At 30.8% G+C, this 17,797-nt stretch overlaps 3 protein-coding genes across 3 annotated transcripts; 2 read left to right on the forward strand and 1 right to left on the reverse strand.

Annotated features, from left to right (window-relative positions):
- Positions 1–8,048: 8,048 nt before the first annotated feature.
- Positions 8,049–9,826, forward strand: LOC126673881 (senescence-specific cysteine protease SAG39-like). The gene is made up of 2 exons (XM_050368195.2): positions 8,049–8,566; positions 9,102–9,826. Exons 1-2 carry the CDS (start codon positions 8,122–8,124, stop codon positions 9,689–9,691), a joined length of 1,035 nt encoding a protein of 344 aa, XP_050224152.1. The 5' UTR covers positions 8,049–8,121; the 3' UTR covers positions 9,692–9,826.
- A 3,231-nt stretch (positions 9,827–13,057) lies between these two features.
- LOC126674843 (senescence-specific cysteine protease SAG39-like) lies at positions 13,058–14,677 on the forward strand. The gene is made up of 2 exons (XM_050369366.2): positions 13,058–13,670; positions 13,975–14,677. The coding sequence occupies exons 1-2, from the start codon at positions 13,235–13,237 to the stop codon at positions 14,565–14,567; spliced, it is 1,029 nt and encodes a 342-aa protein (XP_050225323.1). The 5' UTR covers positions 13,058–13,234; the 3' UTR covers positions 14,568–14,677.
- Positions 14,678–14,726: 49 nt separating this feature from the next.
- Positions 14,727–16,125, reverse strand: LOC126674844 (50S ribosomal protein L34, chloroplastic). Its single transcript, XM_050369367.1, has 2 exons — positions 15,849–16,125; positions 14,727–15,142 (listed from the first exon to the last, which is right to left on the reverse strand). The coding sequence occupies exons 1-2, from the start codon at positions 16,072–16,074 to the stop codon at positions 14,892–14,894; spliced, it is 477 nt and encodes a 158-aa protein (XP_050225324.1). The 5' UTR covers positions 16,075–16,125; the 3' UTR covers positions 14,727–14,891.
- Between the last annotated feature and the right edge of the window lie 1,672 nt (positions 16,126–17,797).

Raw genomic sequence — 17,797 nt, forward strand, 5'->3', positions numbered from 1 at the left:
TATGTGTTTGTATAAACGAAGTTTTTTAGATATACTCTTCGCATTTTAAAATGTTCAAATACGTTTTTTATGTCTGTAAAAGTTCAGATATCACCACAACATCATAAAAACTGCTCTATAAAGTCTATAATTACCTTTATAGGCATTGCATGCTATTATGAATAGGAAAGACAGTAGGGCGGATAGAGGATGGGGAAGCCATTCCGATTTTCATCTCCGTTTTTGAAATCCTCATCTTCATCCCAATTTAATTAATGGGGATAAATCCATCTTTGTCTTTGGTCCATAGGAATTCTTGCATTCATGTGGATTTTCAGTCTCGTTTAACTTTTAAATATAATTTTTTTTTGTCATTTTATGTTTTTAGATTAAAGATTTAAAGTGTTCTAATAATAATTAATATCATTATTGTCTATCTATTGAAAAAAAAAAAACTATAATTTTAATTATAAAAAACATGTCATTTTTTATTTCACTTTATTTCATATGTCATTATTTTGTTCATCACTTTTTATTAGTTTTTCTAATAATTTTATTCTATCTAGTCAAAATTATTTTTGATAAAAATGTATTATGTTTTTTATAAACATATTTTTTATTAATTGGCATGATTTTTATCATAGCATTAAAAAATTTCTAAAAAAACACGTAAAATTTATAAATTTTGGCTAAGGCAATTTGATTTTACTTTTAGATCTAATGTAGTTTGCAGTATAAATATATTTGGTATTGGAGAATAGTTTGTCTAGATTAAAAAACTATGTATTATGTATTTTTCTTTTAAAACTCATATTAAAAATACATAATTGTTTGATTTTATTAAATCTATTGGTCAATTTCATTGATAATTATTAAAACTATATATATATATATATAATAGTAATAAAAAATATAAATAATCTTAAAAAAATAAAAAAATTATTTTATGGCTACTTTATTTTTAATTTATTTTATAAAAAGAAGATACTATAAATATTTTATTGTTAAAATAATAAGCTAACTGTAAAAGACATGTTAGATTAATGGCTAATAGGCTGAAAAAACCCTGACCTTTGTTTTAGTTTTCAATTCCACTCCGACGTTGCAATTTTTTCAATTTTATCCTATTTTGCATTTTTAGCTTTCAATTGCACCCTGAGACATTCAGTTGGACTCTTTTCATTTGGCTAATATTCAAAATAGATCCTTTATATTTATCAAAAAATCTAAATACTTTTTAAAATTATAAATTATACAAAAAGGCCCTCTTCTCAATAAAATAAAAATAAATAAATCAAATTTAAATTAATTTTTAAAAATAATTTTTTTTTAAATTTCCGGAGGAGGAGCAGCTGCTCCTCCGGATGCTCCTTGCCAGAGGAGCAGATGCTCCTCTTCCAAGGAGTTGTTGCTCCTCGGAAGAGGAGAGGTTTTGACGGTCAAAAATAAAAAAAATATTTCTTTTCCGGTGGTTTCCGATGGTGGATGATAAACGGAGTTCGGTCGATTGGTCCTGTGATGGTGGGTTCGATGAAAGCGAAGTGAGGTGTATTAAAAATTAATAATTAATTATAATTAAGATTTTATTATGGATTTATGTGGAACTTTTTTAAGATTAAAGATTTATTGAAATTTTTCCATATGAAAAAAAGTATGAAATGATCCTTCCATATAATTGTTTTATATATTTTAATCCTTATAATTATAAAATTATTTAATTTTTTTCATCTCAGTGTGCAATTGAAAACTAAAAATGTGAAATAGGGTGAAATTGAAAAAATTATAATGTTGGGGTGGAATTGAAAATCAAAAAAAAAGGTCAGGGTTTTTTCAGCCTATTAGCCTAAATTAATTCTATCTTGTCTAGAATTCAGCACTTTCAATTGAGACACGTGGACTTTAGACAAAAATGGAGTAATTGTTACTTGTAGATAGGGTGTAAATGGGCCAAGCCGAGTCCGAGTTAGGCCATACTCGAGCTCGAGCTTGAATGGACTTAAATTTTGAAGCTCGGGCTCGAACTCGACCAATAACCAAACTCGACTCAAATTCAATAAAATTACAATTAATAATTATAATTTATAATATTTGATATATTTTTATTCTTTTACTATAAAATATAATAATTAATCAATTAAGAGAATATAAATTTAAATTTAAAGTTATAAAAAGTCAATATAATTAAAAAAATAATTTTAATATTATATGTGTAGGAGGCTCATTTATACCCGTTTATGCTCGCGAGCTTCACGAGTCCCCTTATTTGATATTCGAGTTCAGTTCGAGATGAAGTTCAAGTAATTTGAACTCGAGCCCGGCTCGAATTTTTCGAATCGATTTTGAGTTTTTTCGAGTAGATTTCAAATAGCTGCGAGTAGCACAATTCATTTACACTCCTATTTATAGACTATAATTGTTTCATTTTTAATGAGATTCTAAAGTTCTTTTTGTGAATGTCAGAAATTCTTTTTTGTTTTAAAGTGAGAATCGGATTGTTTGTAGTAAGTGATTTTGGAGGTAACATTATCTTGGCTAGATTAGAATTTTCTTTTCACTATAAAATTAGGGTTTCAATATTTGTGCAAGAGTTCGTATAGTCCTATATCAAGAGGCATTAGTATCACCTGAAGTTAACAATGAAATCGAGTAGAGTCAAATGAAACACAATCAAGTTCGAGATCGGCTCCATTCTCTAAAATTTAAAATTCGATACTTGCTTCAAACTCGACCGAATTTCAGCTTAAATGCTCAAACTCAATTTCATTTAAATAATTGAAATTCAACCTCGACTCGACTCGATTATTCATATAAGTATTTAAATATTAAATATTAAATAAAAATAAAAACATTGTTATATTAATATATAATAATAAAAAAAATATTATTAAACCTCGATTAGGCTCGCGAACTTATTGAGTCAACTCAAATTCAATTTAATAATTAACTTGAATAGTTTGAATTCACACTAGACTCTTTATTAGTTGAGTTGAATTTGAATATTTATTGAGTCAATATCAAATAGCAGCATTTTAAATATGAAAGACCAACTTCAAATAGCAGCATTTTAAATATGAAAGACCAACTTGATCCGCGGAATAATGTGAAAGTCATGTTATCTTTTTTTCTTTAAAACTATTATCGTTTTGATTGAGTATAAAATAATGGATTTTAAAATATTAAAATTGTTATCATAATTCATCATGAATTAAAAATGACGGGTTTCAATTTTTCCACCTTTTATTATAAAAATTTCATAAAAAATTATAGGATGGTGAATTTTCTAACATTTTATTATCATAATTAAATAATAAATTTTATTTTTAAAATTCTTCGAACCTAAATGATGCATTGTTTTTTTATGTTTTCATTTTCTACCAAGTACCAAACAGAGGAGGTAGAAATCCAAATTTTATTTGGCAAGATCATGAACTGCGCCGTAAGCCTAATGCTGATAAGAATCTCAAAAAAAAAAATCTGTTCAATTCTTTTTTCCATGACCGAAGAATAAAATTCTTATGCAAAATAAAGAATAATTTTTTTCCCTTTGCTCTTAAATTGTCTAACTGAAGTGTGATATAAGTATTTTGTTTAATAAAAGACTAGTTTATTGTGGTAGGGTACAGATAATTAACAATCAACACAAAATTTGCATTTAGACCTAATGGATCCAAAATAGTGCACTACAAGAAAAGAGATTTTTAACGACCAGTATATTGCGAAGGGCTCTTATTCCAGTCGTAATTTGGGTATCAATAAGGACCGTGCAACTGTCCGGTCCTCAAATGAAATTATACACTTTACTTTGCGACCACTTTTATAATCCTTTCCTAAAAAGAAAATAATTCCCGTCCCAATTGTTAAAAACTAAGCCTAATCACTAACTTAATATTTCTGAACGTTGAAAAATAACAAAAAAATCGTATGAATCCTAAACGCTGCCGCTAAACCTAAACCATTGCTATCAATTGAAATCTAAACGATGTTACTAAACAATTGCTATCAACGGAAACCTAAACGATGTTGCTAAACGATTACGCTGCTGCTATCGACTGAAACCTAAACGATGTTGCTAAACGATTACGCGGCTGCTATCGCCTGAAACCTTAACGATTACGCTGCTGCTATCGCCTGAAGCCTAAACGATATCATCGATTGAAATCTCTGCTATTATGGATTTGCTTTGTGATTTTTGATTGTAATTAAAGTTCTAATTTCACTGTGAATTTTTGATTTCTTCTTAACTTAGGGTTTTGATTGTTGATTTCTTCTCAACTACAGCAAATCATCATCTCATTTTGTTATGTGGTCTATAATTTCACTATGAATTTTTGGTTGAATTTTGGGAGAGAATGAGAGTTTGATGGAAATTGTTGATTAATTTCTGTAACAAGCTCATTGATTTTCGTTTTATTTTTCTGTTTGTCATTTTTTAATATCTCTATCATTTTCCACAGCAGACAACGCTTCTCATTGTGGCTATTCACTTACTCTCCTGGCTGCAATCATCCTTACAATTGGTAAAATTACCGTTCTCAATTTGATTTTCTTAGATAATGTCATTATTTATGCAATTTTTAGTTAGTATTTTCATTTTATTTTTTAAATGTTATATTGTAATTGTTGGAGATCCAAAATGAGCTATATGCTTGAATGCAGACTATTATGATTAGGTGGAATCAAATTATGATTTATCAAATGGAGTACTAGTGTTCAAATCATGCTCACTTGTTTTTAGGACATCTATAGAATAACATTTTCTTTAGTATTTTGGCCATAATGTGTTGCTATTTTCTTCTATTAATGGTTTTATATATATCAGTTGCTGGGTCATTTTCTAAGATCCAGTGACTGATATATGCAGCTTATATTTGATAAAACGAGTGTTTTTTAAGCAAGAGAGTCCATCATCACTATAGTAAATTGAATTCCCTGCATTCTAGTAATTGAACATATAATTCTTTTGCTTTTTGTCAAATTTTTGGCTTCATCTTTGATAATATCAACTGACATGGATTAAAGTTTTTATGTTCAAGCAAATCTTTCTAATTTTTAACCATTACCTCAAATGAAAGGTTGATAAAGTTTAAACAACATTAAATGTGGAGGATGAAATTGGTAAAACTGAGAATTATGTAATTTGATAATTAGTTTATTTGACCATTAGAAAGCAAATACTCATTGATTTAGTCAGTAATGCCTCACTGTGAAAACTAAAGGGTGAATATAGCTGCCATAACTTTATTTAATCTATAATGATTTTCAAAAGGTCAAGTTTTGGTAGATGTAGTTTAACTAGTGTCATGTTTATGTTTGTGTTTACTTTCAGTAACTAATATGTCTATAACTTTCTCTTTTTAGGTTATTTCGCTCTGCTTCTCTTCATTATCTCTGCGCCTCTCTTGTTCTCTTTCTTCACCTTCTTTGTGCCATCGTCTTGATCCATTTATTAGCAAATTCCGGACTTGTGATTTCACCAAAGGTATTCTTATTTCAATTTTTTATGAGTATTATTGAGTTAGTTTTTATGGCAGCCTGGATTATCTTATTTATAAATTTCTGAAGTTAGTTGTCTTGTTACTTTTTCTAGGGGACTGAAAAAGGGCAGCCAAGTGCTAACAATGAAGAACTCTTCATGGATGATGATGGTCTTCTACAGGTTATTTTTTAATAAGAATTATTTCAGCTTGTTCCGATTACAAGAGTAAATTTCTCGTTCTTTTTCCTATCAACATTACTATATTTGATATCAATCTAATGCTTTGGTGATTAATTTGTAGAGCAACACTAACACCGAAGGCTCTTCTATTTTGAGAAAATTAAGAACAAGATCAGGTATGACATTTGGAATACCTGCACTTTATTAGATTGCTGAATAGTACATTGTAATTGAACCGACGGCTTCCCCTGTCATATTAGTTGAGTGAATGTCGGGTGATGGACTGCTACATTTTGGGTGTTTGATTGTTTTGTTTTGGGAACATTATTGTTTCAGTTTGTTGTTTGTGTCTTGCATAATTGTGTGATGGATTTCATTGTCTGTATCATAGTCCAAACATGCAATGTTTTGAATTTTGATGCAGTTTTGTTTTTTGCTTATCGAAGTTTTGAATTTGTTTGTGGCATATACTGGATTGTTTTGTCTAAGAGCTAGGTTGAAATTAGTTGTTTTATTTTTATGTTGATTTAGAGCCGCTGATTTAAAGTACTTTTGGCTGATCCTGACATTAGTGTATATACGTCTTTTAGGAATTTAACCCCTTATACTCATGAGATGCAACATAGGCTGCCAATAGTTGATAGCTTTGATACACTTGTTTTGGATATTGCTACTCTTTCTTGGTCGAACTGGATAAAAATTGACATAGAATTTAGTCATGATGCTGTTTCAGTGCAATTGTGGCCTTAATATCTATGTATATTGAATTTATCACATATTTTAGTAGTGATTGGGAGTAACATAGTTGGAAGTGGGAATCAAAATGAATTTTTGAACTTGGTTCACTTTTAGAGTTTCCTGTGTACTGAATTTATCAAATAATAAGTGTTTGATGTGTTGCTTTGCTTGTTCATGCATTTTGTTCCAACATTACCATTATTACTTGCTGGTTGCAATTTTGGTGCATCATGTTTCATTAATTAGAGATTCTTATTTGGTTCTTGTTATTTTTTGCAGTTTTTGTTTCGTTGTGCAAGAGAGGTTTCTACTCTAGATATGTTCATCTTTGCTTGAATCACTAACGGCCTTTTACAATCTCATTTTTAGCAGACTTTGTAGACTTTTATAATCTCTGTTTTAGTAGACAAGTATTGAATTTATGGTCTTTGTTTTAGTAGATTTTGTAAACTAAAACTTGTTCTTAAAGGTGGTTTGAGATTCTACTAGTATTAAAATTGTTTTGTGTCAATTAACATTGTTAGGATCTTTCTAATGTCAGGAATTATTTTGAAAATCATTTTAGTGCACTTTATACGGGAATTGTTGCTGCTTGTGCTTAAACAGCCCCCTTTTTTTGCGAAGGGATTTTGGTCGTAATTGGTTTTCAGATTGTGGTCGCAATTGCATTATATAATTACGAAGGTATTAATTGAATAACGGCCGGATTTTCCGTCGTTATTAATGTTATTTTAGCGAAGGGAAAATTTACCTTCGCAAAAAAAACTACGACCGGATACTTTTTTTCCGTCCCAAATACTTTTAACGGCGGAGCCTATTACGACGGCTTACGACCGGATTTTTCCCTTCCCAATATACATATTACGACCACTTTTAATGAATTTACGACCATTTTTCCCTTCGCTAATGAAGCAGTTTCTTGTAGTGGTGGAATTAACCATTAATTAGTTAACTTTGAACTTTGATAGAACCTGTAACTTTAACTCTTTCATACAACTTAAAAAAGTACAAAGTGATCCACTTGAAATTAAGGCCAAATTCATCTTAAGGTCTTGGACTTTAAATTTTTTTATTATCTGGTCCTTTTTAAAACTTTTATCTCTATCTATTCCCTTTGCTTAATTTATTTTGAATTTTAGGTATTTTTTGGACGGAAATAAAACGTGCATTGCACTCGCCGTGAAACGCATGTGAAACCAAATTTAATGTCAAACTAACTTGACACATTGGCAAAATATGTCAAATCATCAAATTTTAGGAGGACCGATTAAAAAATTATAAGCTATTAAATAAAACAAAATTGAAAAGGAACAAAATAAACACAAATTTGAGAGTATAGAGGCTTTTTGTCATTTCTGATGTGGAAATTGTTAATCGATCAGTTAACGGAAATTGATCACACGCTCACCACTTCCGTCAATAAAAAACATAAATATTAAACAAAAAACGCATAGCACATGGATCTCTTGCTTATAAAACTTTAAAGAGGGATCATATTAAAAAAAATTAAAAGTACAAAAGGTCCTTTTGATTGGTTAAGCATTAAATGAATAACGCAGCATCCACGGATCAAAATTCATCCGTCATCATCATATGCTACTTGCCTTATTCTCCAAGTAATCATCAGGTTGGAATACAATTCGAACAATAATGACTACCCATTTCCTACAAAATAATAGATATCTATCTCAACCTAATCAATAATAATCAACCCTACAAAATCTCAACTGTATTGCTCGGTTGATATAATGGCTCTCCTTATTCAAAGCAAGCTGGTCTTGATCGCAGTGCTATCCGTTACTCTCTGGGCTACGCTGTGCTTGTCGAGGTCGGTACATGAAGATTCCATGGAGGTGAGTCATGAAATGTGGATGAACCAGCATGGCCGTGTCTACAAAGACAATGCAGAGAAAGAGAAGCGGTTTCAGATATTCAAGCAGAATGTCGAATTCATCGAGTCGTTTAACAAGGCTGGGACTAAGGCTTACAAGGTGGGAGTCAATGCATTTGCAGACTTAACTAATGATGAGTTTAAGAGCTCAAGAAATGGATATAGAAGTTATGCTAGCTATGGGCCATTGATGGTGAGATCATCATCGTCGTTTAGGTATGAAAATGTCACTGCAGCGCCTACTTCCATGGATTGGAGACAAAAAGGAGCGGTTACTCCCATCAAAGACCAGGGCCAATGTGGTAATTATGTCGCATTATCCATTTTTTAATTATCAGTATCTCTTACTCATTATCTATATTGCATGAAAACTTGTTTGTCAAGTAATATGTTTTGTCTTTTAAATTTTATTTTTAGAAATGGTTTTGATATTAATTTTTTTTACTTTTATGACATATTTTATAGAAAAAAAAATACATTTTTCCGTATCTAGTTCAACATTTCCATAAGATAATAAATTTCTATACCATAGTTATAATTTATTTGTAAAATATAACTGTAATTTATAAACTTTGCTAGATTAGTCAATTACTTTTGATCTATCAAATGCGGTCACAACTTGTTTAAAACAAACGTGGCATGATATTATACATTTATCTTACTTGGCAAACAAATATCATAGAGCTAGACATATGAATATATTTGACAACAAACACAAAATTCGGGACATCAAATTATTATGATAAATATACTATAATTATGCATAGATTAATTCATTTTGCCTAAAAGATATTGTTTCATCGTGTAACAATGTATGGAAAATTCACACAAATGCAGGATGTTGCTGGGCATTTTCAGCCGTGGCAGCAATGGAAGGCATCACAAAACTCTCAACAGGAAAACTAATCTCTCTATCCGAACAAGAGCTAGTCGACTGCGACACAAGCGGCGAAGATCAAGGTTGCGAAGGCGGTTTAATGGACAACGCATTTCAATTCATCAAACAAAACGGAGGACTAACCACCGAAGCCAATTACCCATACCAAGGAACAGATAGCACCTGCAACTCGGGCAAGGCAAGTAACAACGCAGCCAAGATCAATGGTTACGAAGATGTGCCAGCCAATGATGAAAACGCACTCCTAAAAGCCGTAACCAAGCAGCCAGTTTCGGTTGCCATTGACGCTAGTGGCTCTGCATTTCAGTTCTACTCCGGCGGAGTGTTTACCGGAGATTGTGGAACGGAGCTGGACCATGGTGTAACGGCGGTAGGGTATGGAGAAAGTGATGGGAGCAAGTTTTGGTTGGTGAAGAACTCGTGGGGAAGTTCATGGGGTGAAGATGGATATATAAGAATGCAGAGAGATATTGATGCTAAAGAAGGTCTTTGTGGAATTGCTATGGAACCTTCTTATCCAACTGCTTAGAACTTTCTATAAATGATTTAATTTGAAAATGGTGTGTAAAAATATAAGTTGTTTCTTTCATTTGGGTGTAATTTTATATGTAAAGTTGTTGTATTTGGTGTTTCTACTTATGTATATATGTAAAGGAAAAATATATTAATGATGTAAGAACTTTGATGAATGTGTTACTTTAGTGTTTGAACTTTTTTATTTTTTTTAGCTTTTTAAAAACAAATTGTTTTAAAGTTAATATTTGCATAGTATACCTTTGTTTGGTATGGAATGAAGGTAGATGTCTATCTATCTAGTCAGACATCGGTACTTCTTAACTAGCTAAAGAGCTTTCTAAAATATCATTTTTACTTTGGTTAAAATATGTAGAGTCTATAGATGTCGGAATTCCACAAAATTTTATAGAGATGTGTGTCTCACTTTACCGAACATTTTGGTAAGGCTCGCTCGCTGCCAAACTCGCCGGAAAATTCAAAAACTATCGCTACCACTCAATTCCGACCACCATATTTTAACGATTTTTAATGCCGAAAGATGCTTGCAACGGTTTTTAGGGCTTTTGGTTATATTCACCAAAAAATACATGAAAATGGCCAAATCTCGTTGTCCATTTTGCAACTCGATTTACATTTGTAAATTCACCAATATATGGTTCTAGTATATAAAATTAAGTTTAGTAATATGTTTGCGAGGTGAAGAGGGAAGTTTATGGAAATTTTAGTTATCAATGGAGGTGTTTTAGTTGAGTTTTAATGATGGGAGCTAGGTAGATTTTGTCACAGTTACGGGTTGAGGATTAAAAACCAAAAGATTGATAATAAAATATAAGGGTTAGAAAAGAAATAGTCCACTCTGATAAGGAGCAGCGTGGATATTATTAAACACCCAATTTGATGATTAGAATGTTACTTGATATGTAATGAGTTTCTAAACTTTAAAATTTAATAAATTATGATCAACGAACTTTACCTCAAATGGTACAAGCGCTGGGCAGCAAATTGTCAAAATCGTGGGTTCAATTTCTCCCACAAGCTCAGAAGCGGATTTAAGTTTATGAGGATGGGGTCCATGGGCCCACCTTTTTTGGAAAAAATAAAATTACCTACGTATATATTAAAAATTCACTAAACTAATGCTACTATACATAGACCTATAAATTACTAATAAAAGTTAACTACATATATTTAAAAGATTCTTTTATCATATTTTTATCTTATATAATAATAAAATTTGATATCTGATGAAATATATAATTCAATAAAAATAATTAAAAAAACTTTTACGACCTAAATTATTCATATTTTAAACAAAAATTATGAATTTTACGTTAACGATCCATGAGCATTGTACAATTATAGTAAACTCTCTCCGTTTCAATAGAGTTATCCAATTTATCTTTATCGTATAATTTAAAAAAAGCAATCATTACTATGAATTTCGTAAATTTTTGTTTACTTTTTTTTATCATATTTAATATAGGATTCATTTAAAATTTCTTTGAATTTACTCATTAGTGATTTCAAATAGAGATGATATAGAAAATTGAATGTAAAAGTTGTTACTTTTGTAAGTAGACAAGAATTTTGGGACAAATGATTTTTTTTTCAAAATCGACAACTTTATTAGGACTCAAAAGTATATTATAAATTTAATTTTAAAAATAAAAAACGTTGAGTATACATTAATAGTTTAAGTAATTAATTTTAAATATTAAAATACATGCACTTTTTATATATATTATTAAGTGTTTTTGTATTTTTATGCATATATAAAATAGAAATATAGAGTATAAATTATACATAATTTTTATATATTTTATTTATTAGTTAATATTAAATTTCAAAGTTTGTTTAGGTTTGTTTAATAATTTATTAAGATTTTATATAACAATTTAATTTTATACATTTGATAAATTATGTTGAAATATAAAAAATAAAATTTATTCTCAGATAATTTTTTTTAATCTATCAATTTTTTTTAATTATCCGAGTTAACATTTGTACAAAGTACTATATGTAACAAAATTGACAAAGGGTAATTTACGAGATATAATGAGTGAGTATCTGAAATATATTTTAATAATATATATCAAAAAATAATATATTCAATAGTATGAGTAATTATTAAATAATTTCAGAAAATGAAAATTCATCAAAGATAATTATAAAATAATTATTTAATTAACAATCTAAAAATTATGACTTAAATTTTTAGTACACAAATGAACCTCACCATACGAGATTTCTGGATCCGCCACTGCCCATCCTCAATATAAAAAATAAAATATTATATATTTATTTATTATACTAAAATTACAATAAATTCATAAAATATATAATTAAAAGTGTACTAATTATATCAATAATATACTGATAATTTGGTAAAATATGGAGTACTACAATTAAAGTTACAATATTATTGTAACAGTCTAACAGAATACACATCAAAATAAAAATATATTTATAAACAAATAAGAAATATACTCATACCAGTATCATATTGATAATTCATTAGCAGAATACTAAATTTAACAAACAGTATACTAATAATATATACTATTTCTATTTTATTAACAGTGATATCACAATATATTAAAATTATATCAGTAGTATATTCCCCTGTGTTTTTATAAATATTTTCTTAATTTTTGATATTTCTATTAATTTTCAAGTCACCTTGTGTGAGGAAGCAAAACATTTTACTGCCCAGTGCTTATACCATTTGAGCTAGTTTTTTTTTGTAAGTCCCTTTTACTTGGGAAAAGAGTCATTTATGTCCCTATGGTTCGACTCAAGGATCAAGTGACCCCTTAACGTCTAGAAGGTTCAAATATGCCCCTAACATCTTAAAAAGTGAACATTCAGGCCCTCCGATGTTGACAACCAGACCCCTTATAAGTTAAAATAGGGGCTTGATTGTTCACTTTGTAAGACGTTAGGGGCATATTTGAACCTTTTCGGACGTTAAGGGCTCATTTGATACTGTAGACAAACTATAAGAGTATAAATAACCCTTTTCCCCTTTTATTTTTGCCATGATAAGAAAATGAAGCTCTTGCGAAAAAATAAAATATATTACATTTACATGTAAATTGTCTAAAATGAGTTATAAAACAGAAACAATTTCTTTAGTGACTACTAGTATGAACACTTTACAAACATATTTATGTATAAGACAAAAATAAGAACCAATACAGTATTTACATCTATGCCTAATATATCCAAAATAGCATAGTTTTTACATTAATCAGAACTTTGATAGAACCTGTGAATTTAAATTTAACTCTTTCATACAAGTTCTAACATTACAAACAGACTTAAAATGAATAACGCAGCGTCCACGGATCAAAATTCACCCGTCATCCTCATATTCTACTTGCCTTCTTCTCCAAGTAATCATTAGGTTTCTCACTGTCAAAATTGGAATGCAATTTGAGCAATAATATGATCACCATGTCCTATAAATACCTCTATTTCTCACAAAACTATATGTATCCAAGTCCTACTAAATCAAATAATCAATCCTACAAAATATATTAATCAGTTTGATCCAATGGCTCTAATTAATCTAAACAAGCTTGTCTTAATTGCAGTTCTATCTATTACTCTCTTTGCTACACTGTGCTTGTCGAGGTCATTACATGAAGATAATTCCATGGAGGTTAGGCATGAAATGTGGATGAATCAGTATAGCCGTGTCTACAGAGACGATGCAGAGAAAGAGAAGCGGTTTCAAATATTCAAGGAGAATGTTGAATTTATTGAATCTTTTAATAAAGCTGCGAATAAGCCTTACAAGGTGGGCATCAATGCATTTTCAGACCTCACTAATGAGGAATTCCGTGGCTCAAGGAATGGATACAAGATGTCGTCTCATCAAACCTCGCCGGTGATAAATTTCCGGTATGAAAATGTTACCGCGATTCCGGACAGTGTTGATTGGAGAACCAAAGGCGTGGTCACCCCAATCAAAGATCAAGGCCAATGCGGTAAGGATAACTTTAAAGAAATAAATTGAAGTTTAGTATCCTTTTTGAAATAACTTTAAAGTTTAGTAACCCCCAATGTATTTGACCCGTTATTTATACCACTTATTTGCCCAGAAACTAAAATGCTAAAACCGGAAACACCCTAATAAAAAATGGTAAAACTATAATTTTACAAGAATGTATTATAAATATAAAGTTTCTAGAATTTTAGAAAAAATTGCTGAAATAGAAATGAAATATGAAACGAGACTGCAGAAATTTTTGTGGAACAGAGATGATAATAAGTCAAATATACATATTGCAGGATGCTGTTGGGCATTTTCTGCAGTAGCAGCAATGGAGGGCATCACAAAACTTTCAACTGGCGATCTGATCTCTCTTTCAGAACAAGATTTGGTCGATTGCGATACAAGCGGAATAGACCAAGGCTGTGAGGGCGGTTTAATGGATGATGCCTTTGAATTCATTGTTTCAAACAATGGTCTTCCTACTGAAGCAAATTACCCTTATCAAGGAGTTGACGGAACTTGCAACACACAAAAGTCGGAAAATCATGCAGCCAAGATCACCGGATACGAAGATGTACCCGCCAACGATGAAGGGGCGCTGCAGAAAGCAGTGGCAAACCAACCTATCTCTGTTGCAATTGATGCCGGTGAACAAGCATTCCAACATTATGAAAGTGGAGTATTTACAGGAGAATGCGGAACTGATTTAGACCACGGTGTTACAGCAGTAGGGTATGGAACAAGCGATGATGGCACAAAGTATTGGTTAGTCAAGAACTCATGGGGTACTAGCTGGGGCGAAGATGGTTACATACGAATGGAAAGAGACGTCGATGCTAGCGAAGGCCTATGTGGCATTGCCATGCAACCTTCTTATCCAACTGCATAAGCTTTTCTTGTGTTTCTTAATATTAAATGTACCTTAAATACGCTCTTTCTTTTCACTTTGTACGCTTGTGTATTTCTGTTCATATATATATGAAGTTTCTGCTTTCACATTAAAAATGGTGGTTACTTTTTCTAGTTAATTAAAAAACACATCAAAACACAAAAAAATAGTCAGTAGGCTGCATTTTACACATGAAAAATCAGAATAGTACCGATAAAACAAAATATGGCAAACTTAACAATGAGATTACAAAAAAAATCAGCAGGCTTTGAATTTGCTTACATCAGCCCATTGTACTGACTCAAAGGTGAACAATCAGGCACGTTATTTTCCCGAATTAGGGTTGGTCTTGGTGCAGAGGATCTTTCTTCCCTTTGCACGTCGACGTTTCAATATCGCTCTTCCGCTGGTGGTTTTCATCCTTCGACGGAAACCATGAGTCCGGGCTAGTGACTTCCGCGATCTGCTCCTCTTTGTTTGGCAAAGAGCAGCCTTTCCAGCTCTCACCACAAGGCCATAGCCTCTCGCCTTTCTTAACGCAGTGCTAGAATTCAAATCCAATCCCAATGATAACCCTGCAATGGAGGACATCAAATACATACAGGCATATCAAGCTTCATCTAATTTTTTTAGGTTTGAATGATTTCAACAGAATCAAGCATGCTAGATAAGCTCTATTAGGGCTGAAGCACATAAAATCTGATACGCATTTTACGTTATTGCCTTCTTTTGAAAAACTCAATTGAATGCAGTTGGCCTTGTTATGCTATTACAAACAAGATCATAAAACATAAACATAGTTGTAGTACTCAAACCTACTGATGAATTCAACACTTCTTGTTTATTAGGACACACTGCAAATTCAAAAGAAACATAAAACTCTTGACCTATGTTGCACGAAAACTTTTCGTATCCTCATTTCAGGATTAAAAAAAAATATAATTCCGCCCTTTTACGCTCAAAGATTTTCATGTTTTAGCATTTCCTTAGCTCTATATTGCATAAAGTTCTTACAGAATCGTGTCATCTTTCAAAGCAACTTCAAAAGCCCTTTCCTATAAGTTAAAAGAATCAAATTCAAACAATTATAAGCTCTCCAAACATGAGAATTGGCTTCAACCAAATTACATTTTTGCAGTTACTTTCCCAACATCCATCAATTCAAAACAAACTCAAATTGAACCAAAATTCACAATTGACTCTACTGAAACTCAAAAAACATCAAATAAAACATACCCAGAAAATAAAATTCGAAATGTGAAATGGGTTTAGTAAATTTACCTGAGAAAGAAGATGGAAGAGACAGAGACGAGGAAGAAGATAAAAAAGAGCAGTGCAGCAACCCTGAGCGTGGCGTGGAGTTACTCATAACACTCGCTGAGAAATTGGTTCTGGGCCGTGTGGCAGTTGAGATAGATAAAGAAGCTGATGGGCTGCGAGTGGCTTGTTGAGTTCTGCTTGTCGACATCCATGGCGGTGGTGCTGTTGTTGACAGTGAAGCTGCCATTTTTTTGTATCTGTGTTCTTGTTGATTGTATTCTTATCCGTTTGAACCTGGTTATCCTCAGTTTTGCGGGTTTTGTTTCGCTGGGTTTAGGGGGCTTGATGGATACTAATGGGCTTATTGGTAAGCCCACTCATGGATAATGGTGGACTCGTCTAATCCGATGATTTCATCAGAAAAAACGGCCCATACTCGATGATCCAATTTCATATATATATGGATGTGAAAAAACTGATCAAACCAATTAGCCGAACCGAAATAGAAAATTGAGCTGGAAAAGATAATTAATCGGTCTAAAAATTTAGAATTAGGTAAATTATGGTTAAGAATTGATTTAGAATTTGAGATTTTAAAAACAAGAGTTGACAGATTAGTCAGTTTATAAGTATTATATATTTTATATAGGTTATAATTATTTATAACAATAAAAAAATAAAAATAGACAATTTTACTAGACTGCCTCTAAAATTTTATTGTCTGAAATTTAAATTTTATGAATTTATGGCTATGTGGTTAAAAATCGTCAAACTGAAAATTCAATCCGTTTTAAATGGTTGACTTTTATATTAATTTAGACGCGTTCCAAATCTTTTCGTGAGAAAAAGAAAGGGTTTGATTATGAATTATGAATTATCAGAACTGATAATAGTATTAGTCAATATAAGTAGGTGTATATACCGACTACTACGATTTAATCTGGCAGACAATAACAGAATTAGTACCAACCAAATTACCAAATTCTATTATTACAATTTGGCTGATTATCAATTTGCTGACATGGCAAGAATATGCAATTTGATTATGTACAACGACCATATCCGGATTAACAATCAGTCTAAGCTCAAAAGAAAAGTTAATTTTTAATTTTTCCTGAAACTGTAGTTTTTGGTTGATTATACCCTTACAATTAATCTGTGCGGCATGATAATGAGATATGTTGATGCCGATAGCATATGTGATTATGCTTTCTTAGACAAATGGAAAAAAGAATAGTGGTAGATTCATAATTCTGGTGATTTTCGGGTCGAAAGATTTTTGGTTATGATGTTTTCGATTAAATTTCATCGTTTAGGTTCTCAAATTCATTTTTTTCTATTTTAAATTAATATTTTATTAATTTTAATTTTAATTTTAGAATTCTTTTATTAATGTCATTTGTGATACTTCATTTGCTTCATGATATCTTTTATCTTAGACATATTTTAGGGTATTTTTTTATCTCAATTTTCGATATTAACTAAATTTTGATGTCTATTGAATTAGCATATTCATAAGACTGCAACTAAATCGCGCATGATTCAATAATTTATAGTACTTATTTTTACTTACAAAATTCTGCTACAATCAGATGAACTATTATATTTTAGTGTTACAAATTAAATATCCTTGAAAATGAATAATCATGAGTAATCTAATAATCTGTTAGTTTCACATAAATTTGACCTTAGTGATGTAAAAATCGAATTCCATATTACAAAAATGAATTTGATAGCAACACATAGAAGAAGAAAAAAACATTTTTCTTATGGGAATATGCTCATTTAAATATTTGCAAGCACAGAATTTATAGGAGCCAATGATTTCTGGATAGGGTGATTCCTAAGCGAAGCCGGATTATAAATAAGGTGGTCAATTGACTGTCTTTTTCAAATACTTTTCTATTGATTGTTTAAATTTTATATGTACTAAATTTAATTTTTGTATATTAATTAGTTTTTTATTTTAT

Source organism: Mercurialis annua, linkage group LG3, assembly GCF_937616625.2.
Source record: "Mercurialis annua linkage group LG3, ddMerAnnu1.2, whole genome shotgun sequence".
Lineage (NCBI taxonomy): Eukaryota > Viridiplantae > Streptophyta > Magnoliopsida > Malpighiales > Euphorbiaceae > Mercurialis > Mercurialis annua.

Coding starts and splice junctions, on each gene's coding strand:
- LOC126673881 (XM_050368195.2), top strand. CDS start 8,122: ATGGCTCTCCTTATTCAAAGCAAGCTGGTCTTGATCGCAGTGCTATCC. Junction 8,567..9,101: donor CAAAGACCAGGGCCAATGTG/GTAATTATGTCG, acceptor ACACAAATGCAG/GATGTTGCTGGGCATTTTCA.
- LOC126674843 (XM_050369366.2), top strand. CDS start 13,235: ATGGCTCTAATTAATCTAAACAAGCTTGTCTTAATTGCAGTTCTATCT. Junction 13,671..13,974: donor CAAAGATCAAGGCCAATGCG/GTAAGGATAACT, acceptor TACATATTGCAG/GATGCTGTTGGGCATTTTCT.
- LOC126674844 (XM_050369367.1), bottom strand. CDS start 16,074: ATGGCAGCTTCACTGTCAACAACAGCACCACCGCCATGGATGTCGACA. Junction 15,143..15,848: donor TCTTCCATCTTCTTTCTCAG/GTAAATTTACTA, acceptor CCTCCATTGCAG/GGTTATCATTGGGATTGGAT.